General features: G+C 51.3%; 2 protein-coding genes across 6 annotated transcripts in view; one reads left to right on the forward strand and one right to left on the reverse strand.

Annotated features, from left to right (window-relative positions):
- The window catches only part of wnt3 (wingless-type MMTV integration site family, member 3), a 20883-nt gene extending 16000 nt beyond the window's left edge, over window positions 1–4883 (forward strand). Inside the window, exons 3-5 of one of the 2 annotated variants that reach the window (XR_014117132.1) lie at window positions 734–999; window positions 2289–3865; window positions 4114–4883. Coding sequence is in view for 1 of the 2 variants with exons in the window: in XM_027020948.3 (XP_026876749.2) it covers window positions 734–999; window positions 2289–2768 (746 nt within the window). In the remaining variant the exon portion in view is untranslated. Of the gene's footprint in view, window positions 1–733; window positions 1000–2288 lie in introns of both variants that reach the window. The other variant, XM_027020948.3, reaches the window with a different exon arrangement.
- A 242-nt stretch (window positions 4884–5125) lies between these two features.
- Window positions 5126–12500, reverse strand: part of nsfb (N-ethylmaleimide-sensitive factor b) — an 18334-nt gene continuing 10959 nt past the window's right edge. For 2 of the 4 annotated variants that reach the window (XM_027020917.3, XM_081697239.1), the window contains exons 10-22: window positions 12378–12500; window positions 12216–12290; window positions 11840–12027; window positions 10863–10958; window positions 10435–10591; window positions 9962–10095; window positions 9798–9864; window positions 9499–9578; window positions 8240–8374; window positions 7757–7870; window positions 6542–6597; window positions 6346–6416; window positions 5126–6165 (exon numbers count right to left, since the gene is read on the reverse strand). The exon at window positions 12378–12500 is cut by the window's right edge and continues 43 nt beyond it. In XM_027020917.3, coding sequence (XP_026876718.2) covers window positions 6386–6416; window positions 6542–6597; window positions 7757–7870; window positions 8240–8374; window positions 9499–9578; window positions 9798–9864; window positions 9962–10095; window positions 10435–10591; window positions 10863–10958; window positions 11840–12027; window positions 12216–12290; window positions 12378–12500 — 1256 coding nt within the window. In that variant the 3' untranslated portion in view covers window positions 5126–6165; window positions 6346–6385. Of the gene's footprint in view, window positions 6234–6345; window positions 6417–6541; window positions 6598–7756; window positions 7871–8239; window positions 8375–9498; window positions 9579–9797; window positions 9865–9961; window positions 10096–10434; window positions 10592–10862; window positions 10959–11839; window positions 12028–12215; window positions 12291–12377 lie in introns of all 4 variants that reach the window. The other 2 variants (XM_027020918.3, XM_081697238.1) reach the window with 2 other exon arrangements.

Here is a 12500-nt window from a genome sequence, read left to right on the forward strand (position 1 = left end):
GCGTTTGGGTCTGTTCTGTGCGTGCGTGTGTGTGATCAGGCCGTAGCAGAGAGAAGCTGTCTGGGTTGCAGGGTTTCTACATTAGTGCAGCAGGGGTTCTGTGAGCCCCTGAAGAACCGGGTGAGCCACACTAAGTGTGCTGTGATTGTGAAACAATGGTGTCCAGTTACATAATAAGCTGTTGCATTCAAAGGAGGCGTAACACCATCTCTCAGCACATGCCTCTAGAAAGCAGGCATGCGGGCTTATCGCTGCCTTTCACACACACACGTTCGCCCCGGGCGCGAGCTGGAGAGGCCGTTCCAGAAAGCCGATCCAGGCAGAGAGCAGCGCACCTTTAACATGACACAGTGTCACCGAAACCTCTGCCAACATTAGGCACAAATGACAAGGCCCAACAATTGAGTGCATCCTGTCAAGAGAGCCCCCGTCCTTACGGCTCTGGGTCCCATCAATATTCCAGAGCTCATCACCGAAAATGATCTCTGCCCCTGAGATACTGGGTGATGTGAGACTCTCAGTACGTCTGGATGGGACGGCAGAGCAGGCCTAACCTTCCCACATTACCTAGGAGCCTCGGGACACGGCTCCGCTTCTGTTTTTTTACTGTTGGAAAGTAGTCATAGGTCAGGGGTCATAGGTCATGGGCTTCTAAGAACTAATTATTTCTGTCTTGTTCACCCTTCTCCCTTCCTCATGTACCATCTCTCTCTCTCTCTCTCTGTCTGTGCAGCCACCAGGGAGTCGGCGTTCGTCCACGCGATCGCCTCTGCTGGCGTGGCCTTCGCGGTGACGCGTTCGTGCGCGGAGGGCACCTCCACCATGTGTGGCTGTGATTCTCACCACAAAGGGCCGCCGGGTGAGGGCTGGAAGTGGGGTGGCTGCAGCGAGGATGCCGAGTTCGGGGTGCTGGTGTCGCGGGAGTTCGCTGACGCCCGGGAGAACCGGCCCGATGCCCGTTCAGCCATGAACCGGCACAACAACGAGGCCGGGAGGATGGTGAGGCCAACGGATCGCCTGTGCTAACATACAGCGCGTACTTCTCAACCTCAAATGAATCAAGAATTAGGCTAAACTGTTTCTGTAGAATGAAACGGTACTAAAGTACTAAGACAATGAACAAAGCTCTGCTGGTATTTGTCCCTGGGTGGGTCTCAGCCACAGCTCAAGGTGTTAATGTATGACAGATTAACTGTCAGGAGCCGCCTGACAGTTTTGTTTTTTTCTTCTTCTGAGGGGCTTTTAACCCCAAAAGGAGCGCTTCTATTGGAAATTGCTGGTAATTACCTCCCAGATCCTTTCATGCCTCGTGTGTCTCCTGTCCGCCGCTGGATTCCGTGACTGAGGTGTAAATGCGGTGGAGGGTTTGAGGGTGGCTACGTTGGGGATTTGCCCCGTCCCTGCCGCTGTCTGCGCTCGGCGCTGGAGTCTGTGAGCACCCGGCTGGCTCAGGGGCGAGACCACACCGAGGCACGGCGGCTCTTTGATCTGCGCTCGGCTGCAGCAGTGAGAGACCACAGGGCCAGGCAGCGAGACAGGCAGCTCTGTCAGGTCCCTGGGCCCCAGGCTGCCCCACCTGCCTCTCACACGCCATTGTTCCCGCGTAGCCTGCGGGGGGTTCTGCAGTCCAGGACATGATGTCAGAGACCCTGGCTGGTCCCCTGAGGGGCCTCAAAACACCTGCCTTCCGCTGCAGCTGGGGAATTCTGCAGCTAAATATAGCCGGGAATTAAGGCAAACAAACAGAAAACAAAGGCAGAAAGTGCCACTGGCGTGCTCTCATGATGAAGACTCCCGAAAGGAATTAGTTGAGCCCTGCGAGGGCCTGTCTCCAAGCACGGCACCTGGGACCTGCCAAACTGGGCCTGTCTCGGAGCACAGCACCTAGGACCTAGGCCTGCCACACCGTGTCTGGCAGGGCTTAAACCCATTCAAACCAGAACTGTTCTGATCTGGGCTCCTCCAGCGATACTGAGCAGGGCAGAGACCGAGGAACTTCAGAAACAGTGTCCCAGTTTGCCAGATCCAGATTAAGACTAAGACTAGACTATAAATATTTCCAGTAATTATTCACCATTGGCACTGTATTTTAAGACTAGGTTTAATCTATGCCCAGTGCATTCTTGGATTTCACCTATTCTGTATTATATTTAATTAACTTAAATAAAATGTTTAATTTGTTCTCAGATTGTCACTCTGGTGCTCAGTTGCATCACAATTGGGGGGGGGGAGGGAAAACCTCGCTGTGATTGACAGCTTGTCTCCTGTGTCTCGCCCCTCCCCTTCAGACCATCCTGGAGAACATGCACCTGCGGTGTAAGTGCCACGGCCTGTCGGGCAGTTGCGAGGTGAAGACGTGCTGGTGGGCGCAGCCGGACTTCCGCCTGCTGGGGGACTACCTGAAGGACAAGTACGACAGCGCCTCCGAGATGGTGGTGGAGAAGCACCGGGAGTCACGCGGCTGGGTGGAGACCCTGCGGGCGAAGTATGCCTTCTTCAAGCACCCGACGGAGAGGGACCTGGTGTACTACGAGGGCTCGCCCAACTTCTGCGAGCCCAACCCAGAGACGGGCTCATTCGGCACGCGCGACCGCAACTGCAACGTGTCGTCGCACGGCATCGAGGGCTGCGACCTTCTGTGCTGCGGCCGTGGACACAACACCCGCACGGAGAAGCGCAAGGAGAAGTGCCACTGCATCTTCCACTGGTGCTGCTACGTCAGCTGCCAGGAGTGTGTACGAGTGTACGATGTGCACACGTGCAAATGAGGGGCGGGGCGTTGGGGGATATCGGACAGAGAGGGTACAAGAGACAGAGAAATAGAGGACTGAGTATGCAGACACACACACACACACAGTGGGTAGCGGCACTTCTGGACTAGAACGTTCTTCATTGACTACCAATCCCTTCTCACAGGAGCAAAGGCTCATGGGAAAATCACAATTACCAGTGTGATTACCATTTCCATTTCAGCTGCATTCCTTTTTTATTTATTTCAGTCGGTGAGTCACACAAAAGAGACGTGTGAAAGAGTGTGTAGGGCATTACCCGAGCCCTTGATGTCTTCTGGTATCGGATAGACTCTGCCTGTCATAATAGCTCTCTGATCATCTCTCCACAAGGCCCGGCAGCTGAAACCCTATCTGCCCAACGCGCTCTCACACGACGCACACATGAAAGCACTGGAGGGGGCTGGTGGGAGAGGGAGGGGGCGGGGCCGGGAGCGCAGGGGGCGGGGGGAGCATGCCTACTTAACTACTGAACTATTCCCAGCCTGCGGTGTAACCGGAGGCTGCGTCTTTCTGCCCTGCTTAGACTACTGACACTGACGCAATCTCCGCGCTTTTCCCCAACGCCACCGCGCAGCCCCCGCGTCGCTCTAACCTGCCCCACGGCGGCGGGCTCTGAGAAGGCTGAACTCACGCACACGGCGCCCCCTACGCGCCTCCCGTGTCCAGCCGTCCGCAAACGGAAAACCACATATCCCCTTCTCCTTAGACAATGCCGACGCCACGGAGCAGAGGGAAGGAACAGAGCCGTCGTGTTTAGAATTCCGGGAGGTGAACACAAAACCGTGAACCCCTGACTGGAAGTAGTCACCGAAGGCCTGTTTGGACAGCAGTCTGCCAGCCTAAAGCAGGTTTGGTTCTCGCGTGGCCGCGGTCTTCGATAAGCTACCTGCATGGAGTCGTGTAGAGAGACACGGACAGAGCCAGAAGGAAGGCGGCTCTGAGCCGCTCCACAGGGCTCTTCCACTTAATGTGTTATTTTTAACAGTAGTGATAACGAAAGGACAGCAAGGACAAAATCGGATGCGTAATAACTGACTGGACTGCCTGTCTAAACAACGCCAAAGTGTTTCCAGGTAGAAGCGCCAACAAAACCACAGATAAAAGTGTAAAAACATGACCAGAACCTCCACATGCTTCATGTGAACCCACCTATACAGTAAAAATTGCACTTACAAAATAATGACTAATAACACTAATGATAGGAAATATAACCATTTTATCCTTTTAAATATACACATTCTGAAGAAATTACAAGCTGCCTCCTCCATAGTCTGAGCGCCCGTTTATACGATTTTATTTTATTTTTTGGTTGCTTAAAAAGAAAGGAAGACCATCTAGAGAAAGCAAGGGATAGAGATGGAGAGAGGGAGGGACTCTGACTGAGCGAAAGAATACGGGAGGACGGAGGAAATGGATGAGAAGAGGAAAGTGTTTCATAGCTGCTTTTTGAACTGAGGGGGTGAGGTACGGGCGTCACGACCCAGGTGCCCGTGACGGCCGACGCTGGAAGACGGGCTTCAGAACGGTGCAGCCGGCGAGCGGAGCCCTACCCACGTCTCACTCATCACGTTTAACTCCACAAGCAGACGGCAGGCATTAGCGTAGCCCCCCGTGTGAGGGCGGCCGGCGAACAGCCCATCGCCCACCATCCCAGCTCCTTTCAGTCCCTCCCTCCGCTACGTCCAAAGTTCTGTACAAAAAAAACTTTTAAAGTTATTGATTCCCTTTTTATCATCTTGAAAATGTTATGTTTTTATAAATATTATTTATTACACAATGTATATATCTGTATGACTGAACTAAGATTATATATTTGAACAACAACTAACTGTCTCATGCTTTTACTTCTAAGAGGCCCGTTAATGTTGCTTAGTGTTGTTTTGTTTGTACTTTATGGACTCGTCACTGTACACTCTTTTGTTTTTGAGATATTACGCACGACCCCCACTAAGGTGGTTTAACTTATTTTCTCATTAGCGGTTAAGACTGGTGACCCAGACTATGCCGCGTTCCCGCGCAGCACTAATAAAAGGGTAGTGAAGGTTAAAAATCTTCATCATTTGCTGCCATCTCATCCCCATCCTGCTTCTCACGACAGCTGGTGCTAGAGGCAGCAGCAGTTCGAGCGCCCAGGGGAGATGACGGAGGTGCGAGTCCAAACGCACGCTGTGGCCAGGCAGGAATCCCACGGCACGGCTCACCCATGCCAGACGCCCGCGCTGCAGGTGGACTGTAAACGCTGAGATTTCCGGAAGAACTCAAATTTTGAACCGCCACATGTGCGGAACAGGAAATGACACGTGAGAGATGTGCATCCAGCACTCCACTTCGTGTAGGATTCAAATCGTTTATTTAATGCATATATTCATGCATTTACCCTCAAGTTCCATACATATTGTACTTCCAATGAAAATAAACAGGATGCTTGTACAAAAATCAAGTTTGATCAGCATCACATAACTTAATTTCAGGGGGGAAATCATCTCTCATCAACAGCACAGTTCTCATTGCGTAAGTGTATTATGCGTAATTCCCAAGTCCCACATGTAGAGATCCAAGTGTTTCTTAAATAAGCAATGCAAAGTCCCAGAAGCTGCAGGTCAGAGAGCTTTTCCTTCTTCTGTCCCGCCAGCCCATGGGGAATTTGTGTGTTTCCCAGCCTAACAGCCTCTTGTGTGGCGTAGCAGCCCATGCACGCGGTGGCTCCAATTCCTCAGCAGGTTTTTTAGGTGTTGTTACCTCTGGCCATTACTCAGCAAGCATTGGGCCAGGGTGAGGTGGACGTCACAGAGCTCAAACGTAACGCCTTTACACATTCACGGGTAAAGCAAGAACAATTTCCCTTAAACAGGTGCAAGCACTCATCTATTAGCAAAGTGTTAGTAAATTAAAAAAAATAATAACAAAAAAACCAAACAGTATATCATCACAGTGAAATTCAAGACACTGTTTACCAAAAATAAAGGTACAATGAGAATGGAATCCCCTGGAACACAGTTTGGTCAGAGAAAGGATCAGTGAGTCTAAAATAAAAGTACGATTACACCTAACATGAACCACTGCGGTACTCACACAATCAGACTGAAGGCGGAAGGAGAGGAACGTTAATGCATAGACACAACGGGCCATCATATGTATGCGCACACCATTCACGGGCATGCCTTTTAACGGGCAAGATCGCATACTGCGTACTGGGAGCTCCTGTCTGAGCGAGCAGGACCAGTGCCGACCAGGAAGGGGCGGTGAGGTCGTCGCCACGGCGGCACACAGCGTGCAAAGGGGCTGAAATGATCGGGGGACGGGGGAAGGTGCGCAGAGGAAGAGAGGAGCGGCCTTGTTCAGCTTGGGTGCGCTCCTTGCCTCCACCTGCTAACTGCGTCAGAACAAGGCAGGTAGAATGGTGAAGTACGCAAGGGGGCAGCCCCACACAGCTCTGCACAACTTCACACATGGAGATTACAGACACAAAGCAGACTGTTGACTGGCTCTGTTGTTAGGACAAACTAGGTTATGCCAAAAAAAACCACACAAGAAAACGTGGAGTCATTCTCACCTTGAGCAGCACGGGTGTGAGTACACTCTAGCAGTCGGGCCTATATAGCTACACGCTTATCAGAACCAAGCCTGGGGACAAAGAGGAGGAAACACAGGCTGAACACAGCGTTGAGGAAACACAGGCTGAACACAGCGTTGAGGAAACACAGACGGAACACAGCGGTCACAGTTAAGAGACAATCAAGCAAACTTACGCGCCTTCCTCTGTCAGCAGTGCCAAAAACTTCTGAACTTTGTACTGAGGGGGCATCTAAAAACACAGACAGACACGCAGACACAGAAAAGACAGAGAACATGCAAGAGAATGCATGTGACAAGAAAAGATGTAAGCAAGTTCTTATTTGACAGCACTGGTGACAGCATGTATACTTGTGTTGTGTTTTTCAGTAAAATATCAAAGAGCTCAAAGGGCCGGTGGGGGGGCTTAATGACAACTAAACGGTAACTACTGGGTTAGGATTAAGACAGGGTGATGAATCTGGTCTGCAGGTACAGTGTCAGGACGTCCTGAGACCAGCCCTATGAGTGTGGGAGATGAGCGTGTTTAACGAACTCACTTGACCCACGCCTGCACTTCAGATTTCAGCTCGTGGGTTTCCTACACTCCTACCGTGAGCAGGCAGGCGAGGAGACCCCCAACCACAGCCGTGCGCGACAGGAGAGGGCCCTGTTCAAGGAACGGCTTCCGGCGCTGCGGTTTACGCCACCCCCCCGCCCCCCCCCGGCCGTAACGGGGATTCGAGTTCTTCCCCAACGGCAAAGCTCTGATGTTGGGGCAGCACTGTGTGTGGCGTGGTGCGTGTGGCGGGGCAGCGCACTCAGCCTCCCGCCTCTCTGTGAGACAGCGCTACAACAAAAACAGTACTACAACTCCCATCAAATCCTGAAGACGAATTTAAAATTTCATTAAAAAGGTCAGCAGGGCCTCCAGAGAGCCTGGTGCAGACAGGGCAGAGAGAAGCCTTCACTGGGAGTACAACTAATGTGAGGAAAACACCGTCATAAGCCAAGGACACGCACTAAACAGGAGACACTCTCCAACACTGCTCCCACCTGGAGCTTTTCTGCAGAGTTCGTCTGATCGAAAGAAGACGGGGCTCTCTCTTCTATCTGGGACCGGGGGACGATAACCTTGTTTACGTGCACGTGCTGGACGTTCCAGCATGGGGGGAGAGCACATCTGCGTGGCCTCGTTTACGTGAACGTGCACAGGGAGCACCGCTACACTGCCTTGTTTTCATTAGCTCTTGGCACCGGACAGAAAATAATTAAAGCTGATAAGTGAGTCCAACCACGCAAGATTTATGGCGAGGGCTCCGACTCAGGGCCTTGTCTAGACACAGAGGGAGCAGAGCACTCGCTCCCTCGCCCTCTCGCCGGCTCACGCGTGCGTGTGCTCTTGATCTCACCTGCAGGGACATCTCGATGAGCATCTGAAGTTTCTTAATACCGATCCACACGGCTTTGCATTTGACCGCCTTAGCAATGTGAGCACGTTCTTCTTCCTGGAAGCCTCCTAGCAACTTTTTTTCCACGCACACACGGACACAAACATACACGCATAAGCAGACGCACACAAACATGCGCACGTGCATACGCACATGCACGCACACAAATATTCACACAAACAATAATTATACACAATACAACTAATTATGACCTAATTTATGCTAACACTTGATTGGAATTTACATTAGTTTACATTTACATCAGTTACTGGCATTTTTTTTTTTTAGCACCACTGTTTCTCAAGTTCTCATTTCTACAATGTAATAAAGGACATTAGAATCATTCTCTTAAACAGGTACACACACTGGGGGAAGGCACCGCTGGAGCGGGTCACCCTGTCCCACACGCACACGCACAACCACACACGCGCTCTCAGGTCAGACCTCCAGGGCCTCCATGAGGTGCTCTCCTCTGGCAATGTTGGGGATGTGGATGGAGGTGCTGAAGGCATCCAACATGCCCATCTCCTGCAGTACATCCTTACGACTAGTGGTGCCCAGGATCAGCAACTTACGGCCCTGCACGCACGCATGCACACGCGCACACACACAAACACAAACACACCCCTCAGTGTTGTTCAGCATACCCCAGAGTAATTCCAGTACTATATTTCACTGGGCATACTTGCTGAATAACAACGACCACAACATAGTTCAGGTCACGTCTGTATTACCCAGGTGTGTTAAAGGAGAACTGATTCACAAATGAAAAGACGACGCTCCCACGAACTGTACAAGCTAGTCACAAGTCACGACTCCTGTTCCAGGACTTTCTAGAATGTTCCTGCAAGCTTTGTCCTACAGCAGCTCTGGACGGAGTGAGGCAAGGAGGTGGGCCATTCCCAGAGGCCCTGGCGAGCAGAGGGGATTATGGGTCGCCCTCCTGTGGTGCAGGGGTTTGTGCCAGAGCATGCAGATGAGCTAGCACACAGTCAGGTCCCCTCTCTTTCTCATACACACACACGTCCCCGCTCTCTCACACAGCCTTTCACTCCTGCCTCTACTGCTCATGGACTCCCTGCTGGGCACACACACACACACACACACACACACACACACACAGACCAGGACCAGCTTCGCTGCCATCAAGACAGACAGACACACACACACACACACACACACACACACACACAGACCTGCATAGGATAAGACCACAAACACCAGCTCCCACACCACAATAGAGGAGCACAAAATCTACTAAAAGTTAGGTACTAAAATACATAAATAAACAAACTAAATAATAACAATGCACAATGTGCACTACACTGGGCTGGAACATGTATAACCCTGGTGCTGGTACAGATACAACTGATTAATGCTTTAATGCACAAAAGACTTGTCCCAAAACACTTCATTGCAGCACATCGCCATCGCTGATAACGCTCCATACCAACAAACCCTAAATGTGACTGCTAGCATTCGCCCACAGAGAGCACAGGGACCAGAAAAGCAACAACCCTTTAGACCCCCCAGTTCACAAAGAGAAGCAGAACAACATCTGAACCAAACAAGCAAACACGCTGTTAACATTCACGACGAGGCGATACGGCAACAGAAATGGACAGACATGCCCTGAGGAGGGAATTTGCTGCCCCCTGTCTGTGGGGTGCCGGTACTGTGGCAGCGGAGGAGCGGGAACTCACACGAGGAGGCGCTTTCTTCAGGAGGACCAGCAAAGCTTGCAGGACTGAGTTGGAGAAGCGTGGACCGATGGGCACAAAATCTGGGGAGAGCACAGGCAACCGATGCACGCACACACACACAGACAGACAGACAGACAGACAGACCCAGACCCACACACACACACACACACACCAGCTTTACCATTTTAGTATCTTCTCAAACACTGGAAGCAAAGCAAGTATTCTGTGTGGACTGTGTGCAGCTGTTGCATTGGAGGTCACGCTCGGAGGTCACGCGCGCAGGGAACACACACACTCACCCAGAAGCCGCTCGATATCGTCCACCACCACACAGCTCAGCTGGGACTTGTAAGCGTCGTCGAATATCTGTGCAAACAAACAACCTGTGAGACCTTGCAGTGAAGCCCGGCCACGTCACGTGACCTGACCTGCCAGAGGGGTTTTCATGCGAGGGATCCAGCACCTTCTTGATGGCTTGACACTTGGCGGTCTCAGAGAAGCCTATCATCTTATCAGGAGAGCAGATTTTGATGAAGGGGAACTGAGAGTCCTCAGCAATCTGGGCAGCCAGTGCAGTTTTACCACTGTGAGGTGGTCCTGAGGACAGCAGCACAGTTACAGACATTACAGAAAGTGTGTGTGTGTGTGTGTGTGTGTGTTGGAAGGTATTCCCAGGGAGAACACAAATTGCCATACAGACACATACATAAGTGTCTGAAGATGTGAAGATAAAATAAATGTGTATTGTGTATATGTGAATATGTTTGCGCGTGTGTATATGTGCAAGCGTGTATATTTGTGTCCATACGTGGATGATGGGCATGAGAGTGCAGGCGTGTATGTATGTGTATATATATATATATATATATATATATATATATATATATATGTGTGTGTGTGTGTGTGTGTGTGTGTGTGAGAGAGAGTGAGATGTACCCTCTAGTAGTGCAGTCACTAGCGGAGTGCGTTCGCTGTTCTTGGTCTGCTGCACCAGGAGTTCTCCATCTCCCAGGATGTCGGACACAGCGTTGCTCCACTTCACTATGCCGTTCAGGATGTAGCTGGAATAGTCCTCCTGGTTGGTGCCAAAAGCCTGCAGCCAGCAAGCGAGACAGTCAGTGAGACAGTCCATCAGCCAGCAAGCGAGACAGTCCGTCAGCACAGGCCTCCAAGCCTGGGACCCAACACACACTCCTTGCTATCAGCTGTGCCGTGACAGCAGCACTGCGTGGTGCCTTCCGTTGCTACAGTTCAAAACGAGCAAGGACATTCCCAAGCCGTGGTGACAGCAGGGGTCAGCAGGGGTCGGTAGGAAGAGGCATGCAGACATGGGTGTGGATGAGTCCAAGAGAAGGCAAACTCACTGGTTTAATGTCATTCTCCAGCGATGCCCAGAAATCGCTACGGCCAACCTGGAGAGACTGGGCCTTTTCATTGTCTACTTCCACCTGAGTACTGGCCTGCAGACAGACAGACAGACAGACAGACAGACACACACACACAGACACACACACACACACACACACACACACACACACACACACACACACACACACACACACACAGAGAGAGAGAGAGAATACTCACTACTCTGATGATAAAGAAAGGTTGGGGGTGGGGGTTAATGCCTACCCACCTGTATAAGCTCCTGTCAATATGTTTCAACACCATCAAATATCATGCAGGAGTGTATGGGCCAAGTCACCTGTGTCCTCCACCCCCCCCCCCCCCCACACACACACACACACACATCCCCCAGACACCTTACAATAGTTGTCCATGTGATAGGCTGTGCCAGAGATGAATCACCACAGCTAAAAAGATGGAAGTGCTTCTTAACCTCAGTGAAGCGGTAGACAGAATTCAGTTCAGTTTGTTCACAGTGCACAACACTTAAAAGACCAAAGCAGAAACAGAACGAGAAGAGAAGAGAGAAAAGAAAAAAAAGACAAGAGAGGAAAAAGAAAAGTCAACAGAGACTGAGAGCGACAGATCCAGCCAGAGCGACTGTACAGATATCAATGCTGGAATGTGTTGTAATGCATCATGAAGAGAGTGAGAAGAGACCCCAGCCAGGAAACAGCCCTGGTGGGCCAGTACTGCACGCACGCACGCGCGCGCGACAAGGTGCAGGAAACTGCAGGTAACATACGTGTGTCTGAAAGAAGAACTGATCTGCCATCTCCATCGATGGTACACCACACTGTATTGCCATTTATCAAGGGTTATGGTGGAAAATGGTTTGAATTTGACTGGATTTGGATATCTGCGCCAGTTGGATGTGGGACCCTAAAGCCGGGGCAGGTGGAGCCAAAAGGTGGGTGGGGCAGCAGGCTCAGACCTTAATGTGGCGATTCATGGCTGTAGACTGAGCCGCACGGACCAGCCCCTCCAGCTCCGCCCCGCTGAAGTTCTTGGTCTCCACGGCTAGCTCCTTAATGTCCACGTCGGCCGCCAGCATCTTTGCCTGCTTCATCTTGGCCGTGTGGATGTTGAGGATCTGGACTCGACCCGACTCATCCGGCAGACCTGACGAAGAGCAGAGTGAGGATGAGGAGAGGAATGTTATCCCGTGGATCATGCTGATTGTTTACTTTGCGAATCCAGTCACGGTTTACTTATCTCCTATAGTTTTATGGGTCCCTTAGGAGCATGTGTACACGCGGCATTCACATGCGAGACGTGCGTCCGACCCCAAGACCCGCCCTGGCGCTTACCGATCTCCATCTTCACTTCCAGTCTTCCAGGCCTCAAGAGAGCTTCATCTATTAGGTCAGGTCTGTTAGTCATGCCTAAAACACAGGGACAAAGTGAAAAGAAAAGTAAACAAACTGGACGAAAAGGATGAGGCGAATATCAGCCCCCGAAACCAAACCCACCTATGACCAGGATGTTGTTGAGCTGCTCCACGCCATCAATTTTTGACAGAAGCTGGTTCACGACGGTGTCGTGCACGCCAGTGCTGCCTGCCAGGCTGCCTCTCTGCTTACAGATGGCATCGA

This window comes from Electrophorus electricus, chromosome 15 (genome assembly GCF_041902795.1).
Source record: "Electrophorus electricus isolate QZ-2024a chromosome 15, ASM4190279v1, whole genome shotgun sequence".
NCBI classification, from domain to species: Eukaryota; Metazoa; Chordata; class Actinopteri; order Gymnotiformes; family Gymnotidae; genus Electrophorus; species Electrophorus electricus.